At 39.4% G+C, this 14,334-nt stretch overlaps 1 protein-coding gene across 6 annotated transcripts; it reads right to left on the bottom strand.

Moving 5' to 3' along the window:
* Window positions 1-3,618: 3,618 nt before the first annotated feature.
* LOC4331385 (uncharacterized) lies at window positions 3,619-12,849 on the bottom strand. Of its 6 annotated transcripts, none has more exons than XR_010739983.1 (22): window positions 12,510-12,849; window positions 11,471-11,725; window positions 11,276-11,400; window positions 11,138-11,182; window positions 10,615-10,696; window positions 10,087-10,155; window positions 9,801-9,971; window positions 9,648-9,713; window positions 8,843-8,911; window positions 8,645-8,713; window positions 8,186-8,253; window positions 7,657-7,938; window positions 7,018-7,151; window positions 6,740-6,834; window positions 6,602-6,646; window positions 6,432-6,521; window positions 5,804-5,905; window positions 5,647-5,698; window positions 5,532-5,572; window positions 5,325-5,389; window positions 4,491-4,542; window positions 3,619-4,225 (listed from the first exon to the last, which is right to left on the bottom strand). XR_010739983.1 is itself a non-coding variant. In XM_066308537.1 (22 exons), the coding sequence occupies exons 2-22, from the start codon at window positions 11,792-11,794 to the stop codon at window positions 4,154-4,156; spliced, it is 2,088 nt and encodes a 695-aa protein (XP_066164634.1). In that variant the 5' UTR covers window positions 11,795-11,815; window positions 12,510-12,849; the 3' UTR covers window positions 3,619-4,153. The 6 variants fall into 6 exon arrangements, 3 of the variants coding, with proteins under 3 accessions (XP_066164634.1, XP_015631563.1, XP_015631564.1); XR_010739982.1 differs by having other exon boundaries at window positions 5,211-5,389; window positions 6,432-6,491; XR_010739984.1 differs by having other exon boundaries at window positions 8,195-8,253.
* Window positions 12,850-14,334: the final 1,485 nt, after the last annotated feature.

The raw sequence follows: 14,334 nt of genomic DNA, 5'->3' as shown, positions 1-14,334 counted from the left end.
TGTACAATTGTACATGAGGATTGTTTGGTTTTAACAGGGTATAAAACAAAAGAGATGGGCAAGTTGAAATTCTTGAAAATTGCATGTGAAATATGTCTAGTTGGAATGCAAACTCCCAACTCCCAAAGTGCTCGCAATCGCGGCACCCGCGCGGCTCCGGCGTAGTCAGCTCTGTCCTGGCGCGCGGGAGACAGCGACTCGTCGTCGGCGTCCAGCCAGGGCGAGCGGCAGCAGCTATCATGGAGTGCGTGCCATTTGAAATTAGGCCCTCTTTATTTCCCAAAACAAAAATTTTCATGCTGTCATATCGAATATTTGGACACATATATGTAGTATTAAATATAGACGAAAAAAAATAATTACACAGATTATATGTAAATTGTGAGATGAATCTTTTAAACCTAATTACGTCATGATTTGATAATGTGGGACTATAGTAAACATTTGCTAATGACAGATTAATTAGGTTTAATAAATTCATTTTCCTGGCGGAATCTGTAATTTGCTTTGTTTTAATGCTTCAAATGTATATCCATATATCCGATGTGATAATTAAAACCAAAAATTTTCCTCAACCAAAAAATAGTGCGTCTCCAGCCAAGCCAACCAAGCCAGCGCCCTGCTGCTATAGCTTACAAGGTGATAGCTGCGGCTGCGGGCAACGCTATGTCGCTCGCCAACCAGGTCCAGGTCGGGGGATGATGGGTGGGCGTCCCACTACTGCACCTGCTAAACACTATTGTGCCAATCTTGGCCAGCTTGTTGCTTGTTAGGCACAGGCGCCGCCGTTTATATGATGAGACCTTTTATAGTGTTTGCATTTCTAAAATGGCATAGATCTAATGGCTCATAATAAAAGATACCTTATGAAAGGTATCAGAGATAGAAAGGTACTAAGGATTAAAAGGTAATTGATAATAGGGCAATTATGTTTAACAACGTATGGACGTACCGAAAGGTACGGTGTAAGTGGATTTGAAGGTACCACAAGGTACCGCGCAAGTAGTTTTTAAAGGCAACGTAAAATATGATTTATGTGGTGGGGACAAAAATTACATTCTCTTCTATTCGGTTTCCAATCTTCGGCGTTCTGTTTGCGTCGGTTTCCAAACTTTGGTCCGATTTACGTGGTACATATCATATTCGCATGATCTTGATAATTATTTCCAATTAGTCATTAATTTACATAGCAATTTGGTGATCCATCGTTTGATGAATGTAATCAAAGATCAAAAGGACAACAAAATGAGAAGATTTACGCACCTAACAAGAACAAAACAAGTTCAATGAGAAAGATTTGCGAAAAAAACTAAACCAATCGTCTGACAGATCGAGACCGTGCGGCCGCTTCTAGCTCCGGCGAACATAGGCAGTCCTGGACCACTTCCTCCGGGTCCTCTTCTTCCGCCGCCCCTCCCTCCAACCACCGCCTCCGGCCACACGTCCACCGCCGGCCCTCAATTCTCCACCTTTCAACTTATCAAAGAACACGTAAACCTTACATACGAACAGAACGTATCTAAGAACGATGCAACGCAACAGGCTACGAGCTAATTCCTTCGATACCTTCTCATACCTTTTCATATGTGTAAAAGACACATTTGTCATTCTAATATCATCATATTTACATTAATGCCACCTATTACAATATTTTCTTTCCATACCTTGCCCCTCGCAGATCAACGGCTCACGTCGCCCCACCTCCTTGTACCTCGCAAACATCGTAAAATCCCTCTTATATGATAGGGAAAGAAATTCACTTCCTATTGGCGGCGATTGAATTGTTTCTTAGGAGTACTAAATTCTTGAGAAATTTCTACTTACATTCAAAACGGCATTACTCTCTCTCTCTCTCTCTCTCTCTGAATAGGAGTATTAGGAGTAGGACAGTAGGAGTACTGATGAATGCGAATCATGCCTGGCTCGATGCTGGACTGATGATGATGAGTTTAGGTGTCGGGTTGAAAGACAATGATAGCCGCTAATTGCCGCTGGCCTGTACAATTCCCTGTTTTGATTACGAGATCTCTTTGTATTATTGTGCGGCTGACAGGAAGATCGATGCACGAGTGTATGGTCCTTCTGCCTTTGGGTTCTTGGCTACCATTTGTTTCGCTTCATTCTTCCTACGGAGATCACGCGTGTCAGCACAGCTGTTCCAGCTCGCGCTCGGGAGGTTTTCGTCTGGTGATCTGGAAAGCTCACTGCCTAATTGATGTACTCGCAGTTTTCCTTTTTCTTTTTCTAATGCATTTTAAGGGACATATCGCGTATGGTCCTTCGTAATGGATCAAATGCTAATGCTAGAAGTAGCAGGAGTACTGGAGTAGTAAATCACAGCAACATGAGGTATGCTACTACAGTAAAAAAACATTAAGAGAGTGCTCCAATATAATGATTTCTTAAAATAAATTTATTTTTGAATAAATGTGAGTTAAAACTGAACTTCAACAAGCGAACTCCAATGTTGGGCTTTGGGGAACCTTACCATGATGTGGAAACACTGAAACAGAGGTCCTGTCAGTGCAAACTGGACAATCGCAAGAGGCTTTTTCCCCGGTTATACCGGAGGAGCCACCCGGTGGCCATATGGATTTCCTGGCAGTAGTTACCATGCAGTCCTAGTAGCTACGGAGTACTGCATTTGATCTCAATCCGGATTTCCTTCGGACAAACCTGAAAAGCCGTGAGTGCAAGATTGCTTGTCAGGCACATACTGACCTGTCCTTCTCCGTTTTTTATCCTGAATTACACAGCATAGGCCCTAGGGTCAGACCACTCCAGGCCTACCTAGTTTTATCCCACCGTTACATTCTAAAGTGCAGATATGATTTTCCATGCACAATTTTAACCGTCTGTTTTATTTAAAATATTTTTTAAAAAATAAAATATAGGTTACGTATAAAACACTATTTATATTTTATCATCTCATAATAATAAAAATACTAATTATAAAAAAATTTAAATAAGACGAATAATTAAAGTTGGACACGTAAACTTATGGTTGTACTTAAAATGGGATAAAGGGAGTACTCCACTCCTAAGACTACGAATCTGGACAAACTTCTGTCCAAATTTATAGTCTTATGTCACATCTCTTAAAATCCCTTATATTATGGGACAGAGAGAGTATTACGAGTAGGTTTTCACTTGTTTGCATGTACTCCTGGGCACTTGGCCAGGAAGGCAGGAACTCAGGATGCAATGCAGTCACGGACATGATGAGCTGATGAATCTAATGCCTTGCTGCTGGGCTGGACAGTGTTAGGTGTTGACGGTGAGGCTTGACCGCTTCCCCCATTTATAGTTGGTTCACACGGCCATCCAGCTTTCATAAGGCATCGCATTCATACAGGTCAGCTGGGGGCGTATTTAGTTCCAAAATAATTTTTTAAACTTCTAACTTTTCTATCACATCAAAATTTTCCTACACATATAAACTTCTAACTTTTCCATCACATCGTTCTAATTTCAATCAAACTTCCAGTTTTAATGTGAACTAAACACAGCCTGGGTGCAAATGGCACTCCAGCAAACCACAATGGTGAACGCTCGGCAGGTATATGCCATGACAATACCAGATGATAAAACGGCAAAATCTTTTGAAGAAAGGGCAAATTTAGCTATAATACTGACACTGTACTAATTAACAACATATAAACAATATATTCTGGTGGTCTATAAATACAATAATCCAGTCTCGCAGCTCATTGGTTCTATACTATATTGGCCAAGATTGGCATCCATGGCCATCTCAATTCTTAATGATAAGTGCGGCCCGAAATACTATATGGATACCGCAGTCTCTCATAACCACCTTACACTAGTCCCCCGAATAAATAAATATAATCCCAAGTAATTAAGTAGATCGAACAAATATACACAAACATACATAAACCCAAGCTGGCCATCATCGAGCAGCCTTTGTTGCTATGCATCTCAAAGAGCTCTCATCTCCTCAACAGTTCGATGCAGATTCCCAAGTCGAATCCATGGCACCTCTCAGTTTTCCTCCCTTCCTAAAAGCGCACCTCAAACACCTTGTTGGAATCCGATTAGCCAAGCCTCCAGGCATGAGCCAGTGCAGGCAAAACTTTTAGTCGCCTGAATACTGCTTGTACTAATAAAAAGAATCTGGCTCAACCTTAACATGTCAAGCATTGTCCACCTCCCTAGTGTCGATTATTTCTTCGTGACAGTACAGTATTTTTAGCTCTTCTTGTAGCTGAAAGTGATGATAGAGATCCATCATATATAATGATTATCAAATGTACATGGTGTCCATGTTAGGATTAAAATTGACTAACTTCATGGGTGCCATGTTTAATGTTCACTATTGTCCTATATATTTATAAAATAGGTTTTGCCCCCTCCCCCACAATTTGGCATTTTTAGTAAAGTACCATATGGTCTAAATAGAATGATCCTTATTGTAGGTGACCTCAGGTGTCAATACAGTGAAGAAAACTAAACAGACATGACTTACTGACCTGGACATGTTGCAGTTTTGTTGTGATCAGTTCATCGGTTAATGAAATCATTCTGCAAGGTAGAAAGGTATGTTACTGCATTGATCATCAGGCAACCATTGGCATGAAAAATAGATGTTTTAATAACACGCGCCATTTTTTCTTTCGCCAGGCCAGCGGAATAAATGCCGATCAATTTTTATTAAGATGGAAGGAGAGCCATGTTACGAACAACAACAGAGTTGTTGAGGCAACTTGCCCTGGTCGGTCATCCTACAGACTAAGGACCTGCACATTTTACAGCTCGCCGCGATTTACACCGGCGGCGCTAAAGCGAGCATCACTATCTAGACTACTCCCACTGCCTTAAACGTGTCATGTTCAAGTCTTGATTTGAGCATAAAACAGAGCATAAACATAATACTATGGCAGCTATATCCAATAGTTTGAGGTTTGCCAGTTTGGTTGAGTTATGAATACAAGGCAATGTTTTGGTAGCTGGTAACATTGAATACCAGGTTGGAAATTCATCCAAAAGATTAAACTGATGGAGAACAATGAACTCTTCACAAATGCTTCAATCCATGCACCCCTCTCTAACGTGGAGGCTCCCTTTGGATTCACACATGTTGAGTTGCATATGACTTATGAGTTGCATGCACCAGCCAGCTTAATATAAAGCTTAAGTTGATGAGGAAAACTAAGAAATTCACTTGTACTTCAATGGTACAAGGTGGTGACCTGAGTCCGTGACGACTGGGAAAGCATGGTTACGGTAGAGGAATGGGCATAAGCACCACGGATGTAAGGATGCAATTACCACCCCTAAATATCAGTTGCAAGTAACAAACCTACCTAGATTGCAATTCAAATATTTTGACAAGTAATGACCGTTCTCCCTCGGAAATAGACGTTTCAACCTGCCAAATGATTGTGAGCAAACTTTGAGTTAATGAACATTTGGTAGCAGTATTGAGAATTCTTTGTACAGACTATGTACAGACTAATAGAAAAGAATGATATGTGGGAAAAATTTTGACACCAAGCTAATAAGCTTCTTACCTCTGTATCACCATCCATATTACCAAGTCTATACTGTGTTGCTGGAGAAAACAAACGATTTAATCGTAAATAAAGGCGAAAAAAACTTTCAGCAAATACAGAGGAAAGTATTTACCGTCAGCTTTCTCATTCTGTTGCAAGCTACTTAGGAGGTTTGTGATGAGATCCTAAGTGAAGGAAATGGAGAATGTTTAGTTTGCCAAAAACTCAAAATACTGCAATTAATTATACTGCCCATACTTAGAGGTCACTAGATTAAGCTACTCCCATACTTGCTGAAATGTGGTCTGCTGTACAAGATTCCGTAGATGGGGAATCAGAACGGACGCAGATACTGAACCATTGCAGAGTTCCTTCCGCTGATGACTATTCGACTGCAGCATCGATGGGGGAAAAATGTTATCTATTGTGAACAATCTTAAAGCATGGAGAAGGCACAAGGGCAGTGGAAACTGTATAAGAACAAGAAGGCCATTGCAATTGCATGAGCTGCACTAGCCAGAGATATATAGTTCTGTAGCAAGTGTCACTGAAAAGAAAATACTAAAATGATATGTTAAAAGGGTTGAACCTTGGTTGCCTTTCTAAATCATCTAGTGGCTCAAAAATCGGAGATAAGTGTCTTAAATGATATGAAGAATATACTACTAGTATTTTCAGAAAACATTAAGATCCAGACAATGACATGACAATAGAAACAGAAGTACAGAACAATGCCCTTAATCAAACCCTAGTATTCAAAACTTGTAAGGTTTTATTCAGATGCAGGAAACATTTCACTAAGAAATTCCCAACCAGCATTCTCTCCAAGAAAAAAAAAACAGTTTTTGTCTGAATATCAAATCACAGTAAGTAATTAGTTTCTACAAGTTGGTACATTATTGACATTGAAAAGCTTACCATTGGCTTAGCATCCACCGGCCAATGACCAACGCTGGCTGATTTTCTCAGTGAAGATCCCTGAGCAACTCAAGTCATGACACTTGATGGCTGGATGTGGGTTTTGAAGTAGTGTAGACTGTAGAGTACAACAGAGCTTTCAATAAAATGGATAGGGCACAAATTCTTACCTCCTGTAATTTGCGTGAAATGCCGCTTGTTGGAACTTCCTGAACCTGTCAAGTAAGATTTTAATTAGTATCCCTTGTAGTGATCTTGCTCAGTCTGGAGCACAACCTATTGAAGTGTATGCTCAGAACGAAACCTACCTTTGCAAGATCCACATTCTCAGATGTCACTGAAAAACGTCCTTTTATCTCCACCACACTACGCTTAGACTTATCTCCCAAGGAGCCCACATAGCCTGCAAATAACAGGCAGATAATCATATACTTTCCTTCAGTTCATAACCACAGTGAATTCAAATGATCTAATTTATGTTACAAAAGTCTGTAAACCTTAAATGTGGTCATTTGCTATGTTAATAATATTAACACGTGACTGCTGTTTATCATGTGCATCCAAAAAAGTACTGGCTGCTTCCTACCTCCAGAAGACCGAATAGGAGCAGACAGACTATTTGCAGAAGCACGAGTAGGGAGTGCAAGAGGACCACTGAGATTTGTGGTTCTTTTTGTACAACTCTTTTGTTTATCAGATGCCAACTTAACTGCCGCTTCCCTGCAGCAAGGAATAACAATAACCAAAAGTGCTTTTAAAATGCAAATGCCTTTTTGAGCAATTTGTTTCAGCAAAAAAATTATGAAACCTCCTAACTTCATAACAGTACTCACAGGAAACTCAGGTATGCAAATGCCTTTTTGAGCAATTTGTTTCAGCAAAAAAATTATGAAACCTCCTAACTTCATAACAGTACTCACAGGAAACTCAGGTATACAAATTCAAGAAGAATAACTACTAATTTGTTTCTATAAAATCAATTATTGCATGACCTAAGTCAAACATTTAAGAACTAACGACACTTGAAAGCTCAAATATTAGCCGATTTTAAGGGGGAAAAAAGCATCTTAAACTGTACCGTTTCATTTCTGAGGCATATTCATATGTAATATTTCAAACAGGAAAGTCCAAAAAAAACATGCATTAAATTATTGGTATGCACAACATTGTAGCAGCCAAGTAATATTAAAATTGGAATAGGAAAAAAAAACAGTGAAAGGCTTACCTATCAAAAATGCGACTGCTTTCAGTTATTGATTTATTATGTACACCAGAACACAGAATTGGGCCAGAGCAAGTCCTTTCTTTTTGTTTAACTTCACTACTACTGTTTTGTCCTTCAGAATCATGTTTTGATGTAGAGGGTAACGATTCGTTTTCTGACCCTTGTTTTCTATATCCATCAACTTTCCTTTCACTATCAGCATCACCAGGTTCAGAAACCAATCCTCTGCTTGTCTCATGCATATTCCCCCCTGGACTTACTGCAGTGACACAAGTTTGTTCACTGAAATGTAACAAAAGAGTGGAACATTATGAACACACTACCAGTAACACAGAAAAGCATGCATCAAGGCTCACTGAATCTTTCGCTTGTTTTAATTTATAAGACCAAAATTTCACCCTACACCACATAAAATAAAACTTGAATCCTATATACTTCGATTGGTGATGTTGAGAATCACAAGCTAGGGAACAATATAGAACATCTATATCTTTTAAAGAAAACATTGCCACAAAAAAATATTGCATACTGATTCAACCTGAAGTGCTTTCCACTCAAAATTTTTGGTTGTCCAAAATGATTGCCAGAAAACGGCTCCTGCAAACAGAGCAATCATAAATGACTTGAAACAGAATCATATTTGGTACATAATTTTGTCTTACTTACAAGAAATCAATAAGCTATGACAACATGGTGTGCAAATGTTTCTGCAGCACTCAGAATTAGCGAGAAACAATAACAGGATCAGAACATAAGCATCTTCCAGATTTAAACAGAAGCATTTGTGGCATTACAAATGACCCTGACTTTTCAAATTTGATAAACGGCAAGCTCTTTTCTGTGCTTTGAAGTTAAACATGTGTGATACTTCTTCTATTTGACACACTAGATAAAGTTTTCTCATGATCCCATCTAGCTACAGTTATTACCCTGTCTTACCAGAACGCAAGCCTACGTCTGAAACAAAATCAAGTCGAGAGCAGCTAACCTTATCAGCTTCATTTATTCTATCATTGTCAACATCTTCCTTTATTTCAGGTGGATCATCATCATGAATCTGCAAAAAGGTTGGAAATCTCACTTATAAGACTAAATTACAGTCATTTTACATCTTAGCAATGTAACAGAATGAATCAGAGAGCAATGTAGCATTTCGATATAGAACTAAAGAAACTGGTTGTTTTACCAATGATGCTTGAGCCTTTAAATCCTCAATATCGAAGTTCCATGCGCTTACGCCTCTTTGGTACTCACTCTATTAGATAATTCAGATGATAAGGAAACTATCATGTAAGTGAAATAAAAGTGCAAACATATCTATAATAAACCAAACTATGTTTATCATGAATATTAGTTTGTATGTGGAACAGAAGTGCAAAAATCATTAGGGTATTACGTCCATGGAGCTAACAAGTGAAAGAAAAATAGAAGTTAGCTACTGCCTGTAAGGTGGACTAGCTAAAGTGATCTCTCGTACAAATCATTGCGTTGGCTGAAATGTGTCTTAGACATCATATTCTTAGCATAAATATAGTGACACCATAGCATACAAGTGATAAAAAAATTTAACGTCATTTTAATTTTTAAATTAAAAAAGCATCAAACATAGTCTAATATGCTGGGATCTTAAATCATTCTGTGCTAGTCCTTGTTCAACCAATAACATATCCATGCATGAAAGTAATACCACAGTTCTAACTTCATTTTGCAAGGGCTGGGATTTGTGTTACTGCAAATTGACCCTGGCCCTCTACAAATTTGTTTTTAAGCTGCATCTACTGACCAAAATCATTAAGACTGGTATGGTCAGTGATAATAAATTAAAAACAAAGCAGAAGATTTGCCTGTAAAATGAATATATATAATACCACCATAAAGCCTATTTCAGAAGTTTGTGGGTAAAATAAACTAGCTAGCATATTTTCATGAACTCAAATGAAAGAACAGCACAAAACAAAGTGGAACTTAAAAGAAACATCAAAATCACAAACCATAGAAAGTGCCTCCTGTTCAGAAGAAGGCATTTTCTTCAAAGCTAATTGTGCTGCATCTTTTAGCTGCAAATGCACAGGATAACAGGAATTAATTAAGGCATAATGTTTCCATCATTAAGTAAAAACAAAAGGAAAGTAAACTAGCAAAACCTGGAGCGCTTTTACACGATCCCACAGAGGGGGCAAATCAGTTAAAATACTCTTAACAGTCAGCTCTGGAGGTTTTGCGTTCTTGAAAAATGAGTGCTTTAGTAACTTTTCAGCCGTTGGCCTCTTTGTTTGATCTTTGACCAGGCACATTGCAACCATTTCCTTGAAAGACTGATAACAACTGAAAAGCCTTCATTAGGAGGTAAACATTGAGGCTAAAACAAGCAGATACTGCCATAAAACATAGACTCGCTAGCCAAGAATTAGCTGAAAGGACTAGTACTACCTTTGAGAATCTTTTATCACGGTCATAGTCAAGGCCTGGTGGTGCATTTTGAAGGGTCATGAGAAGAACCTACAGACCACATAAACATCCTCAGATTCTGGCAAAACATAAACATCCTCAGTTCAGCAGAAAGTTTGTATTTGTAGGATCCTAAACCCAAGATTGTTTTCTATGAACAAGAATGTTCTACAGGCATATTGCTAACTGCATGGATAACGCTGTTCATCGGCAGTAACTTTAAAGTCCAAACAAGTAATTTCACGAGAAGAATGTATGTGCATGTAGTATATGGAATTGTATACAAATGACAGAACATGTATTGCAAGTGCAAAGTACATATGTTTTCTAGCCCAACATGACATACAAAAATCACAAAAACATCATCCCTGGCAGCAAACACTAACCATGTGAAAATTTGAATATAAGACACATAGATATTTGGCTGACCATGCACTTGTTAATTAGACTGTCACTCTTTTTCTTTTAATAAAAAGGTTTCAATTTGCAAAAGATAAAATAATTCATTGCCTTCATGGGAGGATACTTCGAGAAGGGAGCATGGCCATGTGCTAGCTCCAGTGCAGTTATTCCAAAAGACCATATGTCAGCTCTGTACAAGGACAAATAGTTGTGAGCGCACTGTGCACCTCAACAGTACAATAGCAACCAAGTAAAATATAAAGACATATATAGTAGAAAATACAGAATGTTTGAACACAAGCAGCACTGCAGTTACATGTTGAGTGCAACGACAGAAGAAAAAAAGAATGTTTTAGTTATCTGCCAATGGTTCACTGAAGCATTTGATACCAAAATATACCTTATTCCCAGTATTTTTATGGTAGTTAGAGTTCTTACCCTTAAGGAAATTTTAAATAACCAAATTAAGTTGGTAAACAAATGGTTTGAAACATATTTCCTGGTAAAATATTTTAAGAAACACAATTTTATCTAAATATTGAAATTAATATCTAAATATTGAAATTAACTTTTTCAAAATAACCAGGATACTGGTAGCTAACGGAACAAGGTTATGCTATTACCAACGTACTTGAAATTATATCCTGCTCCAGGCTGGAGAACTTCTGGAGCCATCCTAAAGACCAAATGACAGCAGAAAACACGTTTAAAGGTTTGCAGAACACTTATTGTACATACAACAGAGAAAACGTAAGAAAACTCCAGTTACCAGCATGGTGTTCCCACGAATGTATTCCTGGATCTTTGTCTATCACCTCTATCAAACATACAAGCAGAGACACCAAAGTCCCCAAGTTTCACTATACCAGGACTGTCCATAAGGATATTACCCGCCTGTATAATATTACGCTGAGCAAAGCAACTGACAAAGTTAGCTAAAATGAATACTACTGTAGAAGCTAACCTTGACATCCCTATGGATATGTCCTTGCCGATGGAGGTACTCTAGAGCCTTAAGTGTTTCCTTTAGGATAGAGGCGATAACAGGCTCCTCAAAACCATCAGGATATGCAACCTTCATCAGGTGTAAACATGAACCCTCTGACATGAATGGCATTATCACCCAGAGGTTATGATCCACAACAAATGAGCAGTAAGCCCTGATGACATTAGGGTGATCTATCAAGCTCATCGTTTGTGCCTCTTTTCTTATATCATCCTGGGTACAATATGTATATATACCACTATGAGATGCTAAATACATTATTGAACTTGGGGAGAGGATCATTAAGAGACCTCAAACATCAGCCTATAACAGTAAATGTATATAATTAATTTACTGCAGGTAATATTCATGAATCCTACTACTTAGCATTAAGATAGAAAGAAAAATAGACGCATTCATGATCCAATGCAACAAAGGTGAAAAGTACTACAAGCAAACAAGCTATACCACAACGTCCTATACATCTAATTTACTGGATCAGTAACCCAAGACAACTGCATGTCATCCTATAAGCCGCAAATGCACTGCCCGGAAGAATTAAATGTAGGCCTTTGTGAAGTTAACCATCCACTATCTATGAAGTTAGGCCGAGGATGAATTAAAGTGCCCATGGATAAGGAACCCCACGTTGTCTCGATATAGCCACAAAACCTAATAAAAAGTAACCGACAAAATGAACAATACGAACGATCGAACTAAAAATTTGCTAAAATGAATAGCATAAGTGAGTGGAGCTAAATCCCGACTCCGCAAAGCACAGTTACCACAACCTAATTCTTAAGTTGGTACCACGTCAATACTGATCAATAGAATAAACAACTTTAATTGGATCAAATTGTCCCAACTTGACACAACACACACAGCTCAACTGCATCGAATCCTCCCCTGCACGACCGCATATCCCCCGATCAAAACAGCGATCACCACCGGAATCCCTAGGACACGAACGAGTGAGGGAGTTTCGATCGAGAGAGAGAGAGGGGGAGAGAAAGCTCACGAGGTTACTGTTGACACGATCGAGATCCAGGCACTTGACGGCGACGGTCCGGTTGGATGGCAGGAACACCGCCCGGTACACGACGGCGTTCGCGCCGTAGCCGACCTCCTCCAGAAGGCGGTAGTCGCCGGGCGAGGCGGTGAAGGCCGTCGGCACCGCCGCCGCGGCGGGCGACGACGACGCGGCCGTCCGCCGCACACTCCCGCTCCTCACCATGGTGGCCCCACCCCCCACGCTGAGCAGAGACCCCCCGCCGTGCCGCCCCCCACCTCCGGCGATCGCCGTCGGTCGTTGACTCGTGTCGCGCGTACGAGACCGCGGGTGGACTGGTGACTGAAACGAGGAAGAGAAGAGAGAGAGACGATGGGGAGAAAAGGGTGGGTGGATTTTGGGAAAGGGAGGAAGTAATTATTTTGGCGTGACGTGGCGGGCATGGGGCCCGAGAGGCGGGGGCCGTATGAGTGGGCGTGATTGGTGGATAGGCTATGACATGTGGACCCGAAGGCGTGGGTCCCGTTTGGCAGTGGGAGTGAAGAGATGGTGGCTGTGGGGTAGCGGAGTGACATGGGGCGGCAGATGCCGCCGACTGTCTGAGAGATCTCCGCCTCCCGATGTTGGTCTGTGACTAGGATCGTCTGCAGGGGCTTCCCTGTGGCTGATAACGTTTGTTGAGACAAACATGGCATATCCGGATGCACATCCTCTGCAGTGGGTTCACACATCAGTGTCTGCTACTGTATCAGCAGTACTGCAGGCAATCCCCGCTAGACATATCTATATCATTGGGTCAATTAGGTTTTTAAGGAGTATACTTATTTTGTAATAGAGGTAGTAGTACAAGCTACATCCCTATCAAACCAGACTTGCTAACTATGTGGTGAAAGTTTCTCCTTTATGCATTCGTAGTAATATATTTTAAGGATATCTGTATCGTATAATTTATATCATTACGTTGTATCTTAGTATACTATTTTATCTCTGTGGTATGTTGGGAATAAGGTTCAAATAAAAGTTTATGTGTCTTTTCAAGTGTTAACCACCCCGTAGCATGTCTTCGTCATTTCTTTGTGTGGTTGTACTGCATACATATGTATCCCCACTGTTCATGACAAAAGGCATCTTGGTTTTTTTTCACAATTTTGCAGCCCAATGATTGTCTTAGTACCTGTGCTAAGGACGAATTATCAAGTAAATATAGTAGTTATCATATGACATTCAAATAAGAAAGATAATATATGCAATTGATAATTGTATTACATCTTGACTCTGAGACTAAGATAAAGAAAATCCCCTTGTAACCCATTTGTAACCCATTTACTTATGCCTCTCTATATACTCGTGTTGCACACCATCTTCACATGAAGGTCCTTATTGGTTGGCAATATCTCATTAATTATTAGCTCCTAACAAATAATTTGAAAGTAAAACTTTTATCTATATGTGAGTATGTCCTTAACGACCTTAAAACTAATGTTGAAAACGAACTACGCTGAAAGTATTCTAAAAACAACCTCAAAATCAAGTACTAAATTTTAAATTTTGGCAATGCTTTATTTTTTATAAGGGAAACAATAAGATCATAGAACTATTAAAAACACATACAACTCGACGGCCACATAAATAACAGACGCATCGTCTTCTCCGAATGCAAATGTTCTGCATTCAAGGCATTCAAGCCAACCAGACTTTCTCTGCATGCAACCAAACTTCCTCTGCATGCAATGTTTTGCACTAATTATTTATGAAATTTCTTCAAATCAATTATGCGCTTATCAATTATAAATTAGAGGAAATACATATTTTTAAAAAAGTAATTCGATAGGTG

Source organism: Oryza sativa, chromosome 3 (genome assembly GCF_034140825.1).
Source record: "Oryza sativa Japonica Group chromosome 3, ASM3414082v1".
Classification (NCBI taxonomy): domain Eukaryota; kingdom Viridiplantae; phylum Streptophyta; class Magnoliopsida; order Poales; family Poaceae; genus Oryza; species Oryza sativa.
This window is presented reverse-complemented; position numbering and strand designations above follow the sequence as displayed.

Bases quoted from the DNA above. Each gene is read 5' to 3' on its own strand.
- LOC4331385 (XM_015776077.2), bottom strand. From the start codon at position 12,725: ATGGTGAGGAGCGGGAGTGTGCGGCGGACGGCCGCGTCGTCGTCGCCC. The intron at 6,492-6,601 runs GTAAGAATTTGT...TGAGTTGCTCAG, and splicing joins TTTCACGCAAATTACAGGAG to GGATCTTCACTGAGAAAATC. The intron at 5,573-5,646 runs GTAAATACTTTC...TGTTTTCTCCAG, and splicing joins ACAGAATGAGAAAGCTGACG to CAACACAGTATAGACTTGGT.